This window comes from Anopheles bellator, chromosome 1, assembly GCF_943735745.2.
Source record: "Anopheles bellator chromosome 1, idAnoBellAS_SP24_06.2, whole genome shotgun sequence".
In the NCBI taxonomy this organism is placed as follows: Eukaryota; Metazoa; Arthropoda; class Insecta; order Diptera; family Culicidae; genus Anopheles; species Anopheles bellator.
The window spans coordinates 56,042,924-56,067,788 of record NC_071285.1 but is presented as its reverse complement, the minus strand read 5'-3'; the positions used below and the strand labels follow the sequence as shown (position 1 = coordinate 56,067,788).

The 24,865-nt window shown below is 47.7% G+C and overlaps 1 protein-coding gene across 8 annotated transcripts; it reads right to left on the bottom strand.

Annotated features, from left to right (window-relative positions):
• Window positions 1–1,934: 1,934 nt before the first annotated feature.
• Window positions 1,935–24,845, bottom strand: LOC131216333 (syntaxin-1A). 8 transcript variants are annotated; one of them, XR_009157056.1, is made up of 10 exons: window positions 24,733–24,845; window positions 22,800–23,347; window positions 12,768–12,954; window positions 12,616–12,689; window positions 12,332–12,515; window positions 12,167–12,240; window positions 11,872–12,009; window positions 10,135–10,245; window positions 4,437–6,156; window positions 1,935–2,051 (listed from the first exon to the last, which is right to left on the bottom strand). XR_009157056.1 is itself a non-coding variant. In XM_058210791.1 (9 exons), exons 2-9 carry the CDS (start codon window positions 22,830–22,832, stop codon window positions 2,721–2,723), a joined length of 882 nt encoding a protein of 293 aa, XP_058066774.1. In that variant the 5' UTR covers window positions 22,833–23,347; window positions 24,733–24,845. The 8 variants fall into 8 exon arrangements, 6 of the variants coding, with proteins under 6 accessions (XP_058066774.1, XP_058066775.1, XP_058066777.1 ...); XR_009157057.1 differs by lacking the exon at window positions 1,935–2,051 and adding an exon at window positions 7,647–7,859 and having other exon boundaries at window positions 6,106–6,156; XM_058210791.1 differs by lacking the exons at window positions 1,935–2,051; window positions 4,437–6,156 and adding an exon at window positions 2,721–2,801.
• Window positions 24,846–24,865: the final 20 nt, after the last annotated feature.

The following is a 24,865-nucleotide window of genomic DNA, read 5'->3' as shown; positions in this document are numbered from 1 at the left end:
TATTATTTAACTAATTATTTGCTTTGTTTCGACTAGGGCCCGTGTCGCGCCGATTTCGACCCGAGATTCGACACGCGAATTTTCATTCGGGTTTCTTACCGTGCTTCCCCCCCAAAAAAAACCATTACACTTGCACTGGCACACACTGGCAACACGCTTTCGTTTGCGTTCTCACACAAGCAACCAATAGAGGAACGGATTGTGAACGCTTTGAAAAACAAAAACTACAATTCAACGGTAACAACCCAATTGTGGCACATAATGTGCTTCGCTAAAGCGCAAGAAGCATAATATCGCTAGAGTGTATTGCTTCGCTTCGACCATTTAAAAAGGGTTCGACCACCCACACACCGACAACACCAGTTCTTTTTCTACGTCTCTCTCTCTTTCCCTCCCTCTCTCTGCACTGCTAAGCAATTGACCATCAGTTTTGTGTAGTAGTACCAGGTGGATTAATTGGAAGATTTTTTTGGGTGCTGCTCGGAGACCTCCCTCTAAGCTGTTTGTTTCCGCATCGTTTGGCTAATACTGGGGAGGCCACTAGAGCCACAAACACAGGGTTCACTGGGAGTCTGAAGAACTCTACGCAACGTACACTACAGGAAGAAAGTCGTAATAAAACGCCACATAAGAGGACTTGGGTTTTTTAAACTTTAGTTCGTCGCGATAGCCACTTCGCCCACCGAAGAAATGCACATTCTCAAGCATGTGCTGTGTGTCGTGTGTGACACAAAACAAGGCTCGATCAGGCTGTCGATCGGGTGGTGGCAAACGGAAAAGCATGGACCTACTATTGCGCGTTCTGCGCACCTTCGCCAATCGGCAAACATCGTGGGGCTGAATTGACTGTTATCTTATTGCCTGTACGTACGCTTCTGGTTCTGCTCGTTGATGCTCGGCGCACCTCGGATTCCCCTCAGGGCGGGAGGACGCTTTGAATGCTATATTATAAGATTTTAGATTTTTTAGGCATGAAAGCAAAAACAAAATGAGGGCGGTTCCATGGGCTCCAGGGCGCCGGGTCGGCGGGTTAGTGTTAAACAAGCGCAACAGGTTTGCCGAGGTCCTTTCAAACTCAAACACACTGGATTCCGCACGCAGCTTTTTTAGATTTTTTTTTTCCGGCCTAAGCTCCGGCCCTCTGCTCCGGCTTTCGATATTGTAGTGTTTGCACTCTCTACTAAACGACGCACGCGCACAACAATTTTTGTGTATAGAGAGAGAATGGTTAGGTGGCTTCGTTTCTGTTTTTAATTTTTTGTTGCTTCCGGGTGTATTTAGGACGATTTGCTTGCGATTTAATTATTATCACAAATTTTATTGATTTGCGCCGATTGCCCGATGCTGCTAACGTTTTATTCTTTAAATGCATTACTTTTTTCGCACAGCACAGAAACGGCCGGGGTTCAGCCCAAGGACACCTCAACAACACTCTCGCGATCTCCATCCTGAAGGAATGGCACTAGAGAATCGCACGCTCTTGCTCCACGGTCCCGGGCAAAATAGACAAATGCGTTTGGTCGATGTCGATCGATCGATCTTGTGATCGTTGGCCGGCCCAAACGATTATCCCACCACACGCCCAATGATTTAATGATTTTAGCCCGCCTGTGCTGTGTTAGCTTCGACCGTTAAAAGGAAAACACTTGATCGAAGAACTATCGCAATGAAACGCTTTTAACAATACAGTTGTCGATCCTGCCTGACTGACGCTAATGTTCCACACACAAATAATTATACGCAAAGGGTTATGCTGCTTACGAAGACTGGCATTTCGTCCTACGACGCGCATTGAATCATGTTTCAACCCCATCCGCCCGGGTGGGTGCGCGATCTTGGTGTTAGTTTTGAATCTAATGTGTACATTCTGACCTTGAAGTGACTCTGATCCGTGTGCTTTCTTCTGTTCCACGGTTGTGTCTATTGTAGCTTTTGATGATGCTAGAGCGTCTTGTGCTCATAGTGTAGTCTGGGGAGGAGTTCTGTTGTTCTGTTCTGTTACGATACTGTTCCTGTGGATATGCGCAGCAGTAGTACTGCACGATGATCATCTGCAAAAGTCGTAGAAAGTGTATTAGTATTTTGGACCAATAAAATACAAAACCGAATGAGAGGGGTATGTAGTGTGTTCGCGCGATCCAAGAGATGATTGTTGTGTTCGATCAGTGTTCGATGATGATGGTGTGTGTGTGTGTGTATGTGTATGCGGGAATGTAAAATCGGAAAAGAAAACAATACTCACAACCCATCGCCCATAGCACGGGGTAACAGAAAAGAAAAGATATACACGCTAGATATAGTCTGGACCAATAACACAGTCTGTGGCGGTAGTCGTGAGTTTGATAGACATTTTCCAACAAAACCACATATAACGGAACAACCCGGCTACCGGGGAGTCGTAAGCAACATGATCTTCTCACTGGTCCTTGTATAGCTTCTAATTTCGATCGCACACTGTCGGTCGGTGGATATTTCGGAAACGATGTATACGAGCCGCATCGTACTGCTGATCACAACTGAGACCCTGAACCGACCCCCCCTTAAGCTGGAAATCACACAACTAGCGCTATTTGTCGTCACCGAAATACTACGTGGAAACAGGAATGTTCAAAACATGGTGGCGAGTGATGCACGGAACGTGTACGGCTGCCGCTACCACCATCTTCCATCTGAATCGGAAACAGTAGAGGCAGCTAGCAGATATCACCGATGTCCGATTCTTAGAAACCGAAATAGCCCGCTACGGTTGACGCTACCACTATCAGCAATATGCTAAGACATACCAGAATAATGATCTTCTTCTGCACGTTTTGCAAATCGGTGTGATCGCGGCGATCGGCGAAGAGCAAGCATTCGGTTGGATTTCGAAATGCAAGACGCATAAAATAAAAGAAAGACCGAAGAGACACGGTTAACAATTTCCTGCGGACACAAACGCTACAAAAGGCCTGGCAGCTAAAAACGAACCAAAAACAAGTTCCCTTCTTTAAAGGGGATTTTTTTAAGAATCAAAGTAAATAAACGGAAATTAGACTAACCACTTCTACATTTCGCCGTCAAATGATACACTAAAAGAAAACGCACACACATAGCTATTGGATGGACGAAACAAAACATAAAAACATAAAAATTCATAATGAATTTCGCAACAAGTTTTTTTTTCTATTTACTTTCCGTTCAAAGTTAAAAGGCTACGTCATATTACAGATAAATAATAATCACATATTGTTTAAACCGCGCTTAGATTATGTGTTCATTGCGATCGCATATAACGGGGGCTGGTGATTGTGTTCGGTGAGCTTACTTCTACCTAGAGGAAACCATAACTTTAAAAAAACAAAGGTTGGCTCTTATACACTCTATTCAAAAACACAACGGCAACATTACGTACTTTCGGGCTCAACGTATCGCGCACCGACCGCATGGTCAGCCGCGTGGATATCGCGTGAGCGATCGTGAAGCAAAACCGTCGCGGTTCTATGGTACAATTATATTTTCATTATTTTGTCGTGCTGTTACATTTTACATTTCACACATCACAAATCAAAAAGTAAGTGAAGATGGATAAAACGTGTGTCTGTGTGTGGTGAGGGCTGAGAGCAGCGGCCGCTTTCTAAAGTTCGATTCATTCGACGCATTTGCTTATCTTGCGACGTTGCGACTACTGCCACTACAGGGTACAGGGCGCTACACTACTGCTAGGATGTAACACGCTTGTTGGTATATATAACACAGTGTTTTTTCTCCACACCCCGGGTGTTATTTACAGCCTTACGCTACTGCACACTTCACAGGAAGTAGTCAAATGCATCATGTGTGGTTACGAAGACGGTTATTGTCTGGAAACATCTCACCGCACCCAGGGAACAACAGCGGTTTGGGTGGCTCAAAGCCATGGCGCATAAATGCATAACTAGCCACCAAAAGAACAAGACACTAGCCACCGCGTCGTTTACTAATACAATCTACATTACGATAAAGAAAAATCAACACAAAATAAACTTCTATTTTGTTCGTAACGCGATCGACGGCACACAAAACCAACAGGGCGCACTCCCGCGTATGGCTAGCTAACGGGAACTTGTGTTAAATCTACGAACGAAAATGCGTCATCGGCTGTGTCCAAGGGGCTACACTAAAATTGAGGAGGATCCACCGCATTCGCTCGGTAAACGTGAGAGGGAACTTTTTTCGTCTTATGCAAAAGGCAAGAAACGTAGGTAAAGGAAAAACAAAGTCAAACGTCGGAAATCAGAGAGGTGGGCCACGTAAAGCGGTATAGTTTTGAAGGATCGTGGAGGAGACTTGATTGATGTGTGGTATATACTGCTGCTGGCGCGATAGTGAAGGTGTTGTATGATCGTGAGGCATGTGTACGTGAACAGAAAGGGATCACATTTAGGTGTAAGGGTTGTTACATTTAGTCAAGTATATACCTGTTGTAATTTACGTGATTCAAGCAAAAAAGGGGGACACACACTTAGGTGGGTAAACATGATCTATTGATTTTGTAGTGTGTATCTTTCTATCGCATCTGGATTTGGTTTTACACTACATCAGCCGGAGCGGCGGGCTATGCTCTGGTCTGATTCTTCTGGTTAGCTGTTCCTGTGTCTGTACTGTGAGAGTTGACCCTCCTCCCGTGATAGTGAGAGTGTTCCGCAGTGTTGAACCTGGTCTGTTTTTTTGGTTTTCTTCTGTTAATGCAGTACTGTTTGATTACTGTTTGGCTGTAGTGCACCGTAGTCGTGATCGGTAACGTGATTAAAACTGGTTCGGCAAAGGGTTGCACACTCTATCGTTCCCCGTTTTTTATATCCCTGGTGGTTCATGCAGCGCGAAACGACCCTGTCCTCAAACGCGACGTTAAAGGGGGGTGCGATGATAACTTCGGTGTACAAGTTTTCCCCGGACACACGACTGCTTCTTCTCCTTCCAGAACCCAGAACACTGGCTTTGATACTTTGAAATGCGGTGAATGATGGTAGTAGGTGATCGCTCGATCGTGTTTTTTTTATAGGTCGCGTACAGTTTGGCCTGGATAAATTGTGACGGAGACGGAGGAGTTTCGAAGATTTGGGTCTGTTTCTAGTAGTGGTCTATCTTTCTCTCTCTCTCTCTCTGTTAGTAGTGTGCTCCATGATGATGGTGTTCTAGTGCGCGCGCTGGCAGCATACGTGTATGTTGTGAATCCGGTCCTTTCTCTCTCTAGTTATGCTGTAGAATACTTTTCGCAAGAGTACTAAGTATCAACCCCCACAGGTAATAGCATCACAGATTTTACGCAATTTCTCTATAATATTCATGTTAAACGATTCCGCTCTCGTCGCGCTCGGCTCTACAGCGTTAATCAAGCGTTTAAAGATAAATAAACACGTCGTTGCGCGTCGTGCGTAGTCCCATTAATGGAGAATTCGTGAAACAGACAAACACTCGGCGGCGACGCAACCGACAGACCAGCGCTGTCAACTCGGCTCTCAACGGGCTTATATCATCATATCTAGTGTGCTGTGCTCGGTGGTGTTCCGCACGCGTACCACTCTTGCCGGTCGACTAGCTTTTGGGGCAAACACAACGGAGCATAGTAGGCTTTCGCTTGAATCAAGAAGGAATGGATCCTTTCGCATGAACACGGGGGACATAGTAGTTAACACGCCGAATCATCGCTTCCTTAGATGTCCTTTTTCGATCAGGAAAGAGCTTCGATCTGCAATTGACACAACTCCTGTGATGCCTGCGCTCTTGCTCTCTCTTTGAAACACACAACACGATTAAAGACGGCGCGCTGAAGAGCCGAAGAGCTTTGTCTGCACACATGCTTCCGATGATGTTGTTGTCTCTTTTTTGGTGATGTCCGCTTCTTTTGTGTCCATTTTGGGTAGAGTAGTAAATTAGTGGCAGCGCAGCAGAATCTTTCGAGTTCTCTTTCTTCGTGACGCACGTGGGTTTACCCCTACACACCGCAGCAGCAGCATCCACTTATTAGCACTACTCTGCTCCACATTTCTCTTGCGCGCGATCTCCGGGTCGAGTGTTTCTCTCCTTTCGCTCCCGACTCTATGTGGTGTCTGCTTTTGTTTACATGAAGTAGCTACTGACGTAGGAGGCCACGATCAGCCCGAGCACGGTCAGACAGATCAGGATCATAATCTTCTTCTGCATGTGGGCACACCGTGGGGACAACACAGTTCGTGTGGGTGTTCAAGGTGAGATAATACATTTGGGTGTGTGTGTTGAGCGTATGTGTGTTTTGCCGGTGATCGGTGAAAGGAGAAAGAGATAGTTTAAGTTTAGTGATCTGCTCATACACCTCCCCCCCACGGGAGCCCCAAACCCCACCGGGGGTCGTTATCCACCCCGAAACAACGTTACATAATAAAGGAAACATACGGTCGATCGATTGAGAAAGATCGAGAAAAAAAAATCGAAAAATCGAACCAAAGCGAGTACGCAAAAAGTAACTGGCATGGAAGTAGTAAGATAAATTAATTATGTTAATAAAATGTTAGTATTCGATCGTGTCTCTCTTGTAGACCATGCAACGGTAGGTTGGAGCGAATTAAATGGAATCATTATTCTAACTGCGAATTGCTGTGGAAACACGAAAGAAGATAACTAAAAACGATCAATCGAAAACGACACGGCTCGAATTCGGTCACATACGAACCGCCGCCGCCGGTATGAAGGAGGACATGCAAAGCAAAATTAGATTTTGTGCTGGCGCACGTTTAGGAGACAATGGAGGCACCCTTATTAGTTCCGCTGTCCACCGCCTGGCACAGGACAGGCTGATTTGGCAAGGCGATTCTCAACGAAACTTTCTAATTCAAACTAAGAGAGCTCGTACTAGTCGGGGCCGTTTGCTTAAATGTTTAACGTGAATAGACTCTTGCTTTTTAAATTCCTAAAACAGCATGCAGCATGCAGCAACTTTCAAATTCTCTTTATTCCGTATATGTTTTTACGCGATGGCCTCGCGCATCATTTCAATTAAAGATCCATTCACGGTTCTTACGGAGTGAACGGCAATATTCATAGTTCAACGATTATATCCTGACATCCTGGCTGCTAAGCTCAGCGCATACCGATTAACCATAGAGTAGATTATATCCTACATTAAACCTCAAAAACCTCTGTTCCAATGATACCCTCTCCTATCGAGACGTTCGTTCCGTTTCCGTTGGTGTGAGATAATTTGTCTGATTCGTTGCAGAATGGCAAACTTTAAATTCTGGTATCGGTTGAGGATTAAAAAAAGGTTTGCAAGCTATTAGACACCGCACCGGAAACATGTTACACGATGGTTGATCACCGTCACTTACTAGTATTACTACTACCCATCAGCAGCTGCACTCTTCGGACGATTGCGATAGTGGAGTTTGATTCTAAATGCGTTGAGGACGAACAACCTCAGGGTGGCGCGCACTTTGATGGCATATATATATATATATATTATTTTGTGTATTTTAACACACTTTTAGCTGAACGAGAAGCATTCCTCATATCAGTATGATACGACTTGTGATGTACATGGAAACACACAGCTGGTTAAGGGAAACAACAATGTGCGATTCGCGACTGAAGTACCACAATAAGGAGGACAATCTTGAGGCATGTCCCAGTACAGATAGTAAATTTCGGCATACCAGATGCTGGAATTCGTGGAACAGTTGCAGTCACCTGCGGGGGTTACGAGGGCGGTTGGTACCGCTTTATAGGGAGGTTGTGTGTCACCACTTCTTACACTTTTCATTTTTACGTTACACTTCACAGTACGCGCCTTACGTAAGGTAGATCGCTAAAAATACTACTAATATGATGAGCGTTATGAGCAGGCAAACTGCAATCAAGATTTTTTTCTGCAAAAATAACGAGAAAAAGGGAGGAAAAATCATAATTTCGTTACGTTGTTTTCACAGAACGAAGAAGGTTCTCACATCACAACAAAAACAAACACGATAACAGTTAACTCCACCACAGAAAACGCGTTTCGGTACAAATATGGTAAAACACCACAACTGCCACTTAAAGCTTAACCCAGGTGGGAGAGTACTATGTCCACGGGAGCGAATGATCACTCCGCCAAAGCGCACGGGGTGCGATTTTTCAAAGATTTGTTAAACGCACGATGGCACGCTTTATGTACAATAATCAAATGAAAAGGCCTGTTGATTGGGGACTTGGACTTGACCTAAGTGTTGGGGAACCATAAATAGATCGAATTTATAGCTCAATGTATTTAAGCGAAACAAACCACGCGTAGCCTGCATATTCACAACACGGATAGGGATGTACAAAACAACAGAGAGAGCTTCAAAGCAAAGGAAGCCTAACCCCGAACACTAATTTCGATGGTCGTTGGTGTCTTTTTCGGAGAAAAATCGCTTGTTAAACGCGCGCACCGCAAAAGAGCAGAGTAGAGGGTTAAGACGGGAGTTCAGTAGATCAGTAGAAGGTTAAGACGTGTGAGTGAAGTGTTCCACTACAGGTGACAACCATTTACCACAACAACGGCTCCCATTTCGTGCTCAAATTATTAGTCACCGCCAGCCAGCAGGGAAAGAAAGGTGGACCGTCAGAAGAAGATCGGTCGAAAAATTCAGAAACGAAATTCACCAGCGCCTGGGATACAGAGAGAGAGTATAACGTACCTTTCGGGCTTTGGACATATATTTCACGGCTTGGACCAAATCTTGTTGGCCCGTCGCCACGTAGTCCCTGCTCGTTTCCACATGGTACTCAATTCGGTCCACCATTTCGCCCTTTCGCCCGATCGCGACGACGCCGTCGGTGGTTTACGTCGGAGATCCCGGTCAGTCGGACCAACGAATAGATTCGAGGTCGATCGGGACATCATCGTGATGAGGCCACCACGGAACAGCGGCCGAGTGGTTGATGAGGAAGGCATTGGTTGTCGGGACGATTCGATGTGATTGTCGGGCGATTCGGAAACCCCCGACGGCAGCAAATCGGAGAAGGATTTGGATTTGGTACGATCGAGGAGGTGATACCGTCGCCGTTCACCGGCGCGGCATTGGCCACCGTCGTCGGGTGGTTTCGGGTGTTTCAGGTGGGAAGGAGTGATGGGTGATGGTGGCAGAAGAGTGGACATTGTTAAACGGTCACCAGCGCCACCGCGAGTGGAAGCGGAAGACAACACGTTGCAGCCGTGGGAACGGTTAACGTTAGAAACCACACCACCCGCCGCAGCAGCAGTAGTATCGTTGTTGTCGATAGCAGTGCAGCCCGTTTTCCGGGATGGAGACATTCTCGGCAAGACCCGCACGGGAAAAAGAACAAAGATTGTGTTGTAGCCATGAGGGAAAAATCAGACAATAAACAGTTGGACACATCATCCAGACCAAAGGTTAGGTTCGGTTCGCACCGAACAAAACAGCCAGTTATCGTTTGGTTAGCCCGGGGAAATTGTTGGTTAGAATTAGATGCGTTGTGGGGTTGGATTTCCCGCGGGATGGGGCCAATCCGATCCGAGTCCGAGTGCGGGTGGTGCAGCAGCAGCAACAGTAGTAGTAGTGGTAGTAATAGTAGTGGTAGTAGTAGTTTTCCCGATTCGATGTTGGTAGTTTACAATTCGGTTCCATTGAAGTAAAGGTTATTCAGGAGTAAGGGCGTCGGTATTCATGCCATTCATTCGTACGTTATATTTCAAATTCATGTTTCAATGGAGCAAATGCAAGCAATAGTACATAATACAAGCAACGTTAAATCACACACCATGCACACATCGAGTCATATTAGTTGTAAGTGATATTAGCAGATCAATAGTAACAGTAACAGTGTTATTAAGAACAACACATCGGCAAATGAAGCATTTGTTAGTTCGAGCAGCAAAGTGTAAAATATGTGAGACCCCGTTATGTTAATAAAAGAAATTGGTACATCAAGCCAGTTCGTTAAGGTTTAAGCATGGTACAAAAGGAACGGGAGGATCGTGCAAGATCGCAGGATTAGTTGAGGGAACGGGGATATTTTTGGAGGTGCGATTTGACGACCGTTTCGCGACACGGTCACGGTCGATGGATTTTGCAGGACAACGGAACGGATGGAACAAAAAAGAAAAAAGAAAGAAAAAAAACACACACAATTAGAATAGTGGTCGAAACCGTTACTCACCCGGCGGGCTTTGCTTTGATATTTAAGCGCTTTCTTTGTGTCTTGTGTCGCTGTTTGAACATAATCCATTGCATGCTCGACGTGATATTCTATACGATCAATCATTTCACCCTGAAGGAGAAGGAGTATTGTTTTTGTTTGATGATTTTGGGCTTCATCGTCTTCTTATCGCAAATGATCATATCATCCAAGTGATTTGTGTAGCATATTCTACGAATATTCTCAAATGCATGGTGGGGGAGATAGGACACAATTTTTTGCTTGCATCTATTTGTACACTGATTACACGTGACAAATCCGCGTGATCGCGATCATATGGTTTACGTGAGAGTTTACGAGCCTACTGTGGCGATCACCAGGGATCGATCGGGGAAAGATTGTTTTACAACAAGAGACAGAGAGTTAGAGAGATAGAGGAAAGAGACAGAACGAGAAAGAGTATCTTTCCAGGTGTACAGACATATAGCAGCAGAATGGTGCTGGCGTTCTTCAGGAAATGACAAACGATCGTTTCCGAACCGCCCGCACACATCCATCACACACATACAAACAACAGTGGATGCCCATTACAATACATAGATACGTACACACACAACAACACGTACAATGACGAATGGAAGTTCAGTTTCATCAAGATACGTGGAAAGTGGTAGCAATTTCGATGTTACAAGATGTTTTACACTGGCGCATTATTAAGACAATGGAAAGATAGAGTGAAGTAAGAGGGCACAGATGACAGACAGAGAGCGCGAGAGAGAGGATTTCGGGGTGAACTACACAGGATATAGTCCGATCTATTCGAATGATACTTTACAGCCAAAGGAGGTGTGCGTTGCTAACAACTGCACCCAAAAAAAGTCACGGAAAAGACTCGTCAAAGACCAGAAGAACATTAACATCAAACACATCTTATGATGCAACACGATCATCATTTGAACGTGAGCAGTAGTAGTAGTAGCAATAGTAGCAATGATATAGCGTAGCTTTTCTCGCTTCAAGAACGATCCGTCGATGTTACTCGGGCGTGGTTTGGTTAGCAATGCATTTCGAAGTCACAAATTGGTACAGTTGTAGCACGGTCGGGTTGTCTAGCAGCTCCGTCAGCCTCCAAAGTAGCGCTTGAGGATCAACGCAAAGTCCTTATTGCTGCTGCTGCTGCTGTCCGGACACCTGGGTGCCGGTAGCAGAGCAACGTTTACGGTATTGTTGGCCAGCCGGCAGGACTTTTTCTGACGGTGGCAGCCCTTCGTTAGCCTGAAGCTGTATCGAACAACACCATGGAACCGGGTTAAGGTTCCACGGTGTTGGAACAACATCCAGAAAGCTAGCATATTGCCTGTTCAGGTTTTGGTGTAAATTTTTAGAGGATACATGTGAAAGTGCTACAAGCAAACAACATACAAACAATCTCTAGAGAGCATATGAACATATTGGAGAAACAAAACTTGATTCTTGAAAGATATAAAATTAGGATTAGGACGGCGTAGTAACGTTAAAAGATCCGCTACACAATGGATCCGATGTAGAAAATGGACAGGATGTTGAAGGAGGGGCAAACAGAAAAGGAAACTACTGAAATTGCGGCATCAAGCGACTGCACTTTCTGACAATGTCGATCGAAGGGCCGCACTTCCTCCCATCGTACGAGAAGATGCGTACACTAGAGAATGTCGGCGGTGTCGGGTAGTTTTCTAATACAACGCGAGCAAAAGCCATGCACATTAAGCACCACTTTACCTGACTTTCGACCAACATCGCCATGTCCATGAACATATCATGCAGCTCCCTAATTGAATTTTCCAACTTTATAATATCCGCATGTCTTGCTTCGATATCGGCCAGCGTTTGCTTCGCTTGTTGGGTCTCCATAATTATCTGCAAAAGAGGCCACATGCAAGGAAAGAAAGAAGAACGGGTGACAGTTAAATACCATCGGTAAGCCGACCGACAGACAGAGACAGCAGCTAAGAAGTAGCTGCGCGTAGGGTAGTGTTGTCCTGTGCGACACACGTGTTCGTTATAAAGTGTTTACCCCCTGCGTGAAGACGGCCGAGTTGCCCTGCTCCAACATTTCCTCGAGTTCCTCGTTTGTCGTAGCTCTACCCGCTACAAAGAGCGTAACAAAATACAAATGGACATTATTTAGAGGGTCAGTAGCAGCAGTCGGAGACATCCTCCGTTGGTGCGCGCCACTTACTAATCTCCAGCTGTCGTTGTATTCTTCCTTTGCATCGCTCTCGGTAGTCGGTCTGGGTCCGGTTGTACTCCGTCATGACTTCGACGAATTTGCGCGACAGGGCCGAATGCTGCGTTTTTCGTATCCTAAGATCGGCATTCGACTTACTCGTCTGCTCCTCCTGCTCGATGTTTTGCTCGATACCCTGCACGGGGAAGTTATAGAAGAATACAAAACCGCCATTAAACGCCATGACTCTTCGGGTTCCGCAGTCTCAACGCACGAAGCAGGACTTTTCAACACACCTTAAGCTTTCCTCTAACTCTGTTGGCAGTTTTTTTGATATCGGCCATGAGGTCTTCGAGTTCCTGTTTGGTTTCTGCCGAGCGGAAACGAAATAAAAAGGGATTGGATGAATGCAGACAAAAATGAGGCAGGTGGCACAACGTTCGCTTACTTTCATCCGACTGTGGCGCCGACAGGATTGCGCTGTGTTTTTTCTTCACCTCCTCGACATTGGCCTGTATTTTGTCGATCATCATCCGTATCTCTTCCACCTCCTTGAAGAAGTCCTCCATGAAGCTTCCTCCGCCCTCCACCGGCACAGCCACATCCTCTGGCATATCCTCATCGTCGCTTTGTGCCTACGCAACACGTGCAACGAAACGAGCAGAGCAGAATGAGAGGGAAACAGAAAAGTATTATATCTCGGGCGCACGACTAAAATAGCGGAAAGAAACCTTCAAATCAATTCCAATAAATAAGAAATAAAGTTTTTCAACGCTACGATAATATTATAAAAAGAGAGAAAGATATTTATATATATAGAAACAATAGTAGCAGGAAGTAAACATTTTGAAATACACAACACAACTAGGGTATACTAGAGCAAATACGAGACACGAGTCTGCCCCCTTTTCGGTCACCTGCGAGGCAGAACTTCGCGATTAGTAATCATGCAACTGGTTGCGCACCGTACACTTCTTCCTCCGGTCTTATTGGATGCTCTGGAACCCATTCGTCTCGAAGACACAATGAAGTGAGACACTACCGACGCCCTGAACACGTTTCCAATATAACAACCACGGTTCTCGCTTCGCATACCACGCGACCAAACCGAAGAAGACATTGTGGCGGCAGATATGACGAGGCTTCAAATTTTGTACACCACCTCCCACGGGCCCCGATACAGTCGCGCAATTCACGTGAACTGTGTTAAAAATAAAATCAATATCTGCATTCGCGCACCACTTCGAACGCATTAGCAACGACGAGCAGCGGTCGCCGCCGGCTGGAGCCTTGTCGGTTGCGCCACTCTCTGCTTCGTCAGCGGGCGGGGGCCTGACGCGCCCGTGTCGTGTGGGTTTACTGGACGGGTGGCACAGTGAACGCTAGGCAGTGGCCACAGTTTATGTAGGGTGTTTTTCTGAGAAATGGGATTTTGAGTTATATTTATAATTAACGTCACGCCACCACAACGATATGACTGGCAACCGAGGGCCGAGTGGTGTATCATTTAATTTGAGTGTATAATTTGATGAGCACTTCCCAAAGAACATTAGCTCCAACCAGAGCGCATATTTTTACTATATTTTCAAGTGCTTAATCAGAGGGATTTGCTTCGAAACAGACCCAAACTACACCTGATTCGGCACCTGATATCGCAACAAAGCGTCCGTGCGCCACCAGGCGTCTCCACCGTTCAGAAAGCGCATTAAATCAACGCCCTCTCGATGGATGGGGCGTGATAAGACCCGTCGACAGGGCAACCCACGGGGCTCCGGAGCATCTGAATCTTCCCACTTCGATCGAACACGGTTCGCGTGCAAACTATCCCCCTGCACACAGCTGCATGATCGATGACGTCAATGGAGTTCGCAACGGAAAGTGGGAAGAGGCCGGCCACAGACCTGGTGACGTTGGTGGCGGGAGATACGCGAGATTAAGGCCGTATCTCAGCCGTCTGCATTTGCGTATCATGCCTCCACGTTTGCGTGGCATGAAGCACACAATGCGGTGTGCGTCGTTTTTGGCGAAAAGGGTAAAGCCATAAAATTGGACAGCTTCTCTTCAACGTCGACCGACGCACACGGGACTGCGGAACACAGGACACGGAAGTGTCGTTGATGTATTTGGCCCACGTGAAAAGCGCACCATTCGGCCACGTAGTTGAGTATGGCTTCGAACTAAAGTACCGTTGCCGGGAGAGTTTTCGTCCCGTCAGATGCGTATTGGGAAAGGTCGATCCAAACGTCCGGTTGATGTTTTTTTCGACACTGCCACGGTTTAACCTTCACTCACGGAAATAGTAACTTTAACTAAACTGTTCGTTTTGTCAAAATAATGGCGTGTAGTGCGTCGGGCAATGACTACTAGATTGCTAGACGTCAACGATGTGCCACAAAATCCAAAGTGGTTCTCTAGATAAAGAAGATTTGACATTTTGCTATTTCCAAAGCACCAATGTGTTCCCTGACGACTCTCCTTATCTAATAAGGAATAATATCCCGTAATGCGTTTTTATTTGCTTTTAGTTTTATGAGGTACGTTTCGTCCGATAATTTCTAACAATATATTTCTTCGCTAGCCCGGTCTCAAGAACGCGCCGTGAGCCACGTTGCACGTTTTGTAGAGCAGCGGTGGCAAAAAGTGAGATTTTTAATAACGAGCATCTTCGTTCCGACTTTTCATAAAAAAAAACCGTGCAGTGCAGTCTGTTATTTACGGCCGGGGCGAACATTCCATTTTGATTGAAGTTGAATTGAAGTTGCTCCATTAAACTATGTTTGTCGGCCGGCCGTTTGGCCGACTTGTGGCACGTTTTTCGAAAGCAAACCAAAACGGATCCGCCGCACTCCACATTTGGCGCCTCAAAAATAGAATCCTGCATCCTGGCAGCACGGTGGCTGGTTGGCAGGCAGCCACAGCATAATCCGCTCGGGAAGTTTCGAAAACGGGACAAAACAGACCCAAGCCATATATATCGTGCCACATCGATTGTCGAATAACTCGTAAAAGATATTCAACCCAATAGCTGTAGATCGTGCACCCCCTTTTGAATCCGTAAACACAGCGGTGGCCCATAAATGGTCCATAAGCTGTTGATTTTGAGGCAACAAAAAACGGCACACAAAGTCTAATGAATTGCTGTGGCGTACTGCTGCACCGTCTTCTTCGTAGTTTAGAGCACCCGCAGTCACAAATCAGAGTCCCGAGGAGTGAAGGTGCAGGGCGCACCAACAAGCGCCCCGTACTTCGCGGTTGCCTGCCCAATGGTTGGCGGAACAAGGCAGAACAGTATGACACAGGGCACAACGGAACGAATTCATTCGCCATCGGGAGAGCATGGTGGCCATTATGCATCTACCGCGCGTACACCAGATAGAGTGTGTCGAACGGACAAGATGGATTGTTCGGTCGCGGACGGCACTACTAAGGAACTGTTGGAATTCGATCCGCTGCCTAGGCCCTGACGACGACGAGGGGACGACACATAAGCGCACAGCGGCGACTGGAATCGATTTAATCGGGGCTAAATATAGAGAAGATTCTTGGCCGATCTATCTCGGGGGAGCATCTGCTTCCCCGCCTAGTAGTGGATGGTGTTCCACTTCACCATGGGCTCCGGGTTCCCAGGGGAGACTACACTGTGTACCGCTTCCCTTGAAGTAGACCAGAGTAAACACCAATATAGCCTACAATTGATACAAAGAACGAGTGCAGTGATTAACGGGTCATCCGGATTGCACACCAGTGCCGCGTCGTGTCACACTCTAGGTTCATACATTTCCATTTCTGCCCGTACAGTCAAAGATTGCAACCTGATAAGGAGCTCTGACGCTACAGAGCGAGAGAGAGAGAAAGAGACCTTGAGCATCACAACACCGCGGAGATATCGATTATCTTGCGGTGGAATGCGTATGGGAATCAGCTTTCACTTACTGGGCACCCGAATCCCGCAGCAAAGCGCAAGGTACCCTACCACGACCATCTTTCGACCTACAAATATCGATTCCCTCATTTCCTTGAGGCATTGCGTCCGCGGAAGTTTGCGAAGTAAGCGCCATGCAAATGTTTAGTAGCCACACTGTGACACCGTCGAAAACATTCAACACCTACACGAGATGTGGTCGTCGTCGAGGAAAGAACCGTCGGCGTTCGGAGAGCAAGACGCTCACCCGACGCGCCGCTTCTTCACGTGACCGTCGCATTCCTAGTATCCGCGAACACGCATTGCCGCGCAACAATAACCCAACTTTGGTCGCAAAAGAAACTCCTCTCCTCTCGGAACATGCACCACCTGCCACCAATGCAGTACCCGTGCCGCCCGACCGCCGCAAAAGGAGCAGCCATCGGAGGGTGTTCCTTCCCAAAGTACGCAGGAGAGGAGAGTTTCTTAACACGCGCCTCGTGCCTTCCTCCGGGGCCGCTTTTCTTGGCTTTCCTCGGTGGCTTTTTCTGGTGCTGACGTGCGACCGACCGACTGCCCACAGGAAAGTACGTTGGGGTGGGGTCCGGGTGGGGGGCGTCTATGTCCGTATCCGTCGCCGTGTGGTGCCGATGTCCGCTTCCCGATGACCCGAACTGCGCATGATCGCTGTGGCACCACCACACGACCGACGAGAGAGAGAATATTGCAGACAAAATTTTCGACGCTTTTTTCGCCAAAGACACGCACGTTCCGACGCACACACACGCAGAGGCATTGTCTTACCCCCCTCCCCAACGCCGTCCGGCCGCCGGCTTAACCCGGAACCACCGGGTTCTGTCTGCTGCAATGGCGCGCGAACTCCACACGCGTGCGGTAATTGACACGAAATTCGAAAAAGGCGTTAAAAATGAGTGTCGACGAGGGCCCTCCAACTGCGACCCCCCTCACGAAAGGCGATAAGTGTCCGGGCTTTCCACCCGTTCCAGCGAGGCCGGGGCTGTTGCAAAGACCTTCGCAAAAATGACTAATTGGGCCGGGCCCCGAAACGAGGGAAGGGATCCACGCGCGCCCGATCTTGAACCTTGGTTGCCCTTGACCCCGACGGTGTGATGACTGCCGGTGGTGCACATGCCATGCCGGCTTCCTCGTTGGCTCAGACTCACTTTCTTCGGCCCCGCTTCCGGTCGGTGCTCAAACAATCGAGACACTCGTCGATGTCGATAAGTTAAATTCGACAAAGCGAAAAAAGATGTGTGCCTAGCAGCAGGCGCCGGCCAAAGCCAAAGGCCCAAATCAAGGGCACCGTTAAGGTCACACAGCGCAACACCGTATGATGACGTGTAAAATCGCACACCTTTCGTCGGGGGAACACTAGAGACGGCGCGACTATTGTTCCGTCGTGTGGTGCCACCACAAAAAACGCGGGGTTCGCATCTAATCGGGTGCGATGATCTAAGACGCTCTTGGAGGCGATATGCACGCAGGGTTGCGGTGTGTTACGTGGCACGGTTTCCCCCGTGGCGTTGTGCTGGTCTCACAGTCGCGACTTGGCACACTCTCCCCTATCAGGCTGTTATCGCGACTTTTTATCACTAACTCACGGGGTCTCCAGTAATTCACGGTTAGCTTATTACTCTGGCACTGTTTGACGTTTGGCGCGGCGTGTTGTCTTCCTTTTTCGATACCTCATCAGAGAGTTTAAATCAGCACGGGTTGCTTCGTTTTCTGCGGAGGCTTTATGAAGCGGTGCACTCGAAAGCGCTTTTTGACAGTTTTGGAAGGTTGGTCAGATGGTGCAAATTAACCCACAACGCCAGAACAACAATTATTTGATAGCGATAGCGTGAATCAAAGCTCAAGTACACGAATGTTCAGCAGATAACGCAACGTCTGTAGTTGACGACACATTCACACCACATCAATCATAGCAGAAGCAGCGTTTAGAGCAACGTCAAAGTGGGCGGCGAATCTCGCGCGGTACCTTAAACGTGTCAAATAGGAAAAACGGTTCCAAAGACTTGCTGACTGTGACTCACAGGCGTTGTTCAGCGCGTTGCACGTTGCGGTTGTTGGGGAGATGATGTGCGATCGATACGGGAAGGGTGTCAATTGTGACGCACACATTTGTTAATGAGTGCGGACCACAGCCACTACCAAGACCACATCCAGCTTTACTGGACCGTTTCAGGGCGGCCAAAGCCATGCTCTAACGGCAAAGTCAGGGCGAGGTCAACTGTGTCTCAAAAACGACGGCTAAAGCCACACTTAACACGTTTCCTGTGCCTCTTGTCGAGTAAGTGAGGATGAATCATACCCTTAACGGACGCGGCGTTTAATGTCGCCCCCGTTGGTGCGTTGTTGAAGCGCCTGCTGCTGCGCTGGAATCTATGAATCATCTCTGGTATCAATTTTTATGTTCGTAAAGTCCATTTTCTTCTTTCAACTGCAAGCATTTGTGCAGCACTTGCTAGTGCGTCTCACAGCTATCGCCACATGACATCATTTGAAAGTTTCCGATTTGAACGGATTCCCGTTTTGCACATGATGATGAGGTGGCGCCCTCATACTCCTCCAACTCCTAACGCGGCGCAATATTTTGCGAAATGTTCATTCCAATTCATGCTAAAAACATAGCGACTAACTTAGCACAACCGGACACACCGAACAGAGTAAGCATAGGTAAAAGAGTTCTAACAAACTCACCTTCTCGGATAAGTGGGAACAAATATACACAAAAAAGCAACCAAAAGCTAATAGCAAGAGAGCAAAAAGCCAACAATAAAAGAAACGCTACTTTTACTTCTTTTTTCTGTAAATCTCGCTGCAAGATTGAAATTTCATCAAAGAAGCAAAACGTAAGATCTGTGACAATAACGCTCAGCAAAAGAAGAAAAAAAAATGCTAAAAGAAGAGCGCATGCAGAGCATTAAAAAAGAGCTAAACTTAAAATAAATCCAAACGAAAAGCAATAGTAAGCAGCAGTAATTAGTTGAAACGTTTTAGAGCATATCGTTTAAACACAATCATCAGGTGTGGAACTAACCTCTATATCCTTTAGGTTTTTTAGGTACGGTATTCACATTTTACATACAGTAGTAGTGGTTTAGTCATATTGGTTTGGTTTTCATTAGTTTGCACAACAAAACACATCCACAAAACCACAAACGATTACACACATTCAGATGGAGACGCGATAGCAGGAAGATGATGATATTCATATTTTTGGTGGTGGTTGATGGTTCATTTGCAGTACAGGAGTAGTAGTAGTAGTAGTAGGAGTAGTAGTTCAGTAGTAGTAGTAGTAGTAGTAGTAACAGTATTGGTAGTAGTAGAGAAGTTGCAAAGATGATGATGATTGTGGTAGAAGTGGTGGAGGATTAGTAGTAGAAGAATACAGAAACAGTTATGAAAATAGAAAAATTAAAACACATTTATTTGTACATTTATTTACAACGATCAGGTGAGAGAGAACGGGTGATAAAGAACACTACAAAGTAGTCATCAATCCATAATCGCTAAACATGTAGGGTCACAATGATGCACGCTAATGGGAAAACTGAAACTGAAATCAATGTGTGGTGGTGGTGTGTAAAGTAGTGTTCCACATTAAACAATAACCGATTGAGGACGATTACGGTACATTATTTTGCTAGACGAGCACGTAAATGCACATACTTTACCGTCAACAGTATTGAACAGTAAATGTATTACAACGGAAAAAGTGTGACAGCGAATAGTGGACAACGAATGATCATGAAGGCGATTCTTTCGAAGAGGATCGTAGCTGGAAACAAAAAAATGTCAATCTACACACAACTAACACCGGGCACAGACTTTGGCAAATTATCGGCCACAAGGCAAAATTAAGATTTCGCTTCCGGTACAAACCGAACACTGACCCCACCCGGACGGGCACATCCTGACATCCTGACCGGCCCTTGATCGTTGCAGACAAGCGATGCAGGCACATGAAACAAAACATCAACAAACGAGAGCATATCGAGCGAGCACGGAGAGAGTGCAAAGGCAACATCAATAAATACGACATCGAGAAACATCTTACAGATACATCACATACAAACGGACAAAAACCTAACGAACCTAACATCGAAAACATCGGAACCAAAGGAACACAGAATGTGAAGATGTAAAAAGTCGATTGCGCAGAACACGTTTAACTCAAGGCGCCGCCTCAGGGATGCGTCTCACGGTTGCGCATAGACGGGGCCAACCCTTGGGGCCAACCACGGATCAGTGTTATGGTACTTGTCTGACGTAAGCCGAACTCGGCCATTAAACGGGGAAGTTCGACTTGCGTGCCGGACCAATAATGAGATACCGTTTGGGTAACCGTGTTGGGCCTTTAAGCATTAGCGAAAGGCACGAATCGCCCGTAGCGGAACTTCTTGGGCCACAGTTTCTTGCCTCGCGCTTGCCTCGCGGCCAACAGTATTTCGTCAAAGTTCGACTCAAAGATGTGGAACATGCAAATCAAACGACCCCCGCAGGCGGAGCCACAAACGGGGTGACCCGTACCACCGGTACCAAACAGCTATAGCAACAGCTACTATTTTAGTACTCGATCCGCAATCAATATTCCGGAAGCCGTCTCAAACGATGGAGGTTAATTATAGCAGATTTTTATGAGACTCTCTCTCTCGCTATGTTGGTCCAAATTTATGCTCGACACAAATCTCGTCCAGCTGCTGCTGGTGCAACTGTTGCGGCACCTATCTCATCCTCAATTTAAGGGAACGAGAAAATTCGCTGGACGCACCCAGCACTGCAACTGGAGCGCGTGTGGTTGGCACAATGCAGTAACATTATGATTCAACTTTTTCATTCATAAAACAGTGCACCACCGCGTACTTCCAGTTCCTGCGTTCAGCGGGGCTGTTACAGGAAATCGAACAGCAGCGGCAGCAGTAAAGCAAGCGGAGCAGACACGAGAGGGTGCCTTTTCCGAGAGTCCCAAGCGTCGGGCGGAAGCTGTTGCCGATCGGCGACGGTTCCACTTGGGCCAGGGAAAGACATTCGCGACGTTATCATCATACCATCACACGGCCAGCAGCAGCACATGGCTATGCCTTATCTTTTTTACGGCTCTATCATATTTTCGTGCCATACCAATGGACGGCAAAAATGTAGCGCCCACGGCAACGGCCGCACTTTGTGGTCGGTCCCAGTGCGCTACATTATTCACATCAAACAAAAACCTGTTACCGGAGAACGCCTCGGTGGCCTCTCTTTGCTCCAAGATAATGATGATTTTACCGGCTTCGGTTGGATCTCGTCTCGACCGAAGAGACTGAATGGGGTACGAAAGTGTTGCGGAAAGCAGCTAAAGTGATAACGAGGCACAGAGGGGCACAGAGAGAGAGAGCGAGCGAGCGCGCCCGAGAGATAGAGCGCAAGATACGGTTATTTTCCGGAAAATCGGACTAACGTCACATGCTGCCGCCGCCTCCGACCGATTGCATTGGGGCAATCCTCGTCGGGCAGATTCTCGTCCTTCGGGAGTCGTCGCGAGGGTGGCACACGGTGAGAGACATTTATTTCCGGTAGTTCTCTCGCGCCAGGATCGCGTGAGAGCGAAAAATCTGCAGAGACCCCCCCGCGACGTTCCCCACCCGGTGGCCGCAAATCGGCAACGCTTTCGCAAGCGCACAACCGAAAGAGAAGCGGCTGCTGCTCGATTTCGGTATGCCAGCAGGACAAAAAAAATAGGGGGGCGACCGAATGGGCTGGTCCTGCAGGGTGCAAACTACGACACTCGCACACACATTGGTGTGTTGTGTTGCGGAAAACCTCCGCCGTCCGTCGCCGTGTTGTGTGAGAAAACTCGTGTTTTCTCGCGGGAACTGTGTCATCCGGCAAGCAGCGTTGGCCATCACAGCACCAACACCAGCACGCGCACCCGTTTCCCGTTTCATGGAAGTACTTATCAATTCGCTCTCTCTCGCACACGAGGAAGCCTCTTCCTTCAGTACGACGGGGGATTCCTTTTCGGTCCCCCGCACAAACACAAACGCACGATCCTTCAACTCCTTGTGCCACCGACGGCAACGGGGGGGGCACAGCAGCAAACAGGAAGCAGCAGCAGCAGCAGCACCAAGCTCATCCCCTTTGTTTCGTTCAATCGGGTGGGGTCAGACCGACAAAAGACAAAAGGAATATCGAGTTCTGCCGACATGATGCGGTTGGTGGTCACCGAGAAAAGAAAAGCGATCCCTTCTCGCACATGGCGTTTTTGGCCAGCTTCGGCCCGGATAATGGTGTAGTAGCGAGATTGAGACTATAATCAAATGAATGGTTGGTTTAGTGTGAAACGAAAGGAAACACTATCACGTACTTATGGCACTAAAGTATGAAGTTGATCAAACAAAAAACCGTATGTAGAACAGAAGTATGATCAATCGTACGATCGGTAGCTAATCTATGCGAGTGTCCATGGAGCGATCATTGATGGGGGTAGGTAGGGAGGTGGTCAAAAAAGGAACTGAAAACAAACAGGTAAACCATCGCGAAGGGGGGAGGGATTCAATCGAAAACACCTACCGCTTGCAAAGCAGCTAATCTATCCTTGGTCATTTTGATCGTTTATTAGTCGCACCGTCGGACGCGCGCACCGTTTCACTGCCCTTCGTGTGCTGATGTATGCGTTATTCTGTGCGCCACTTCCGGCCACTACTGAACGGTGGAAAGTGGGCCGCTGGTTGGTGCTGGTTCCGCGCCGCAGAAAGGAACCTGTTCGTCCTCGATGCGATGCGTGTGGCGCTGACGGACCCGTGTGATCCGAACAATACTCTCAATGCTTTAGTGTGGTCGGGACGTTAGGGGAGGGGATAGTGGGGGGTGAGATGGCGGGACCGAAGTGTCTCTGATCGATCGATAGATCGGGATCGACGACAGCAGCAGCCCACTTGCGGGGTCTTCTTCCGGTTGATAACGATGGCAGCGGCGGCTGCGACAATAGTTAGTGGGTGACTTTTTCCCCCCGTGATTTGGCTCTCCGCGTGTTAACCACTTTTTAGTGCACCACTTCCGGGGATTCACACTCGCCTGTCACACTGCACGCACGCACACACACACACACATACAGCTCGCTAGAATCGCAAAGTGCAAAAACGTTGGTAAGTATACAGCGGGGGGGATAGGTGGGAAAAATTGAAGACAGAACTCATGGTAGCGAACGCGTAAAGTTTGTCGCCGCCCGTTCGGAGCACAACTCTCCCGGAACACCCGGAAATGCCCGGAACCGGAGTTGAACGGATTTTGCAGTATTTCCACGCACGTTTGGGGCGACCGTGACGCACCACACCGCAAAAGGCGGGTTTGCACCACCACTTTTCGGGTTGCGCCTGCCGAGAGGAACGCGAAAAGTGGAACCCAAAGTTGGGCCGCTGCGATGCGGCTGTCGGCCGTGGGAAAAAGCACCGCCCAGGTTGCAGTGATTCCCGTGGTACCGTGGTCCTGTGGTCTCGTGGCGCTCCTACTGGCACCCGTTCAACTGTATTTTACACTTCTCCAATGGTCACCAAACGCCGTTCCACAAAATCTGACTTCGTGTGTGAAAATCGATATCTTCACCTGACGACGACGACGACGACGACGGCGAATCGGCCTGAGGGAACTGCTCGAATGTCGTTATGCAGCAATCAAGTGTTTTTCTCGGCAGTGTCTTCGCCGTTCGACCACACTCTCTCGCACGTGAGAGAATGCTGAGCGAGAGAGCGAGCGGGCAGCATGAATGGAGAACGAGTTACGCTAGAGACCTCTCCCCTCACCGCACACACTGGGGAAGAAGTGCAGCAACAATCCCGATTGCCTGAGTCGAGCCACAAACTGTACGAGTTTCAAATTGATTTTCTCTTCGCAAAACCCTCCATGCTGTGCTTTCGGGCGCGCCTGCGTACTGGGTTTCGCATCCGTAGAAAAGCTCACGCGGAGCGATATTAGTCACCAGGAGGTCTCTTCCTTGTCGCACACTAGCTCACAGCTGCTCACTCTTCTCAGCAATCTCACTCACGCGCTGCGTTTTGGGTTTGGCCGCTCACACGCTGCTATCTCGCTCTGGCACATCGGCTCACAACGCTGTGACACGCGTTCTCCCTCTGCCTCTAACTCCATCTCACTCTTGCGTGCACACTCACGCATACACATTCACTCACTTCACCTTCGATCTGTCACACTGCAAATCTCACTCGGGCAAGGGGCAAAAAAATTGCCTTTTGCCAGCGCGAGAGCGAGAGAAAGTATCGATTTTTGCCGCTGAAGTAGATAAGAATTTTTCGGAAAGCATTTTTACACAGCACACTGAGACCGACATTTTTCGCCTTCTCCGCAATGATGATGATGACGGGAGGGGTGGCAGCAAAACCCTCCAAGATCCGCGGGTCACACGACCGGACACACACACGGAACGCACCGAAGGAAATTCGCTCTTTCCTGGCCAGCAGCCGCACCCGAATCGAATGGGCACACTTCTTACCGTTTGATGTTATTGCGATCGCACCTTTTTAGCCAGAAACTGTGGGACCTAACAAAAGCGGATTTATCGGCACAACCCGCGAGCGACAAACTTCTCCGCACAAGTGACAAATACCAACGCAAAAGTGAGGTTC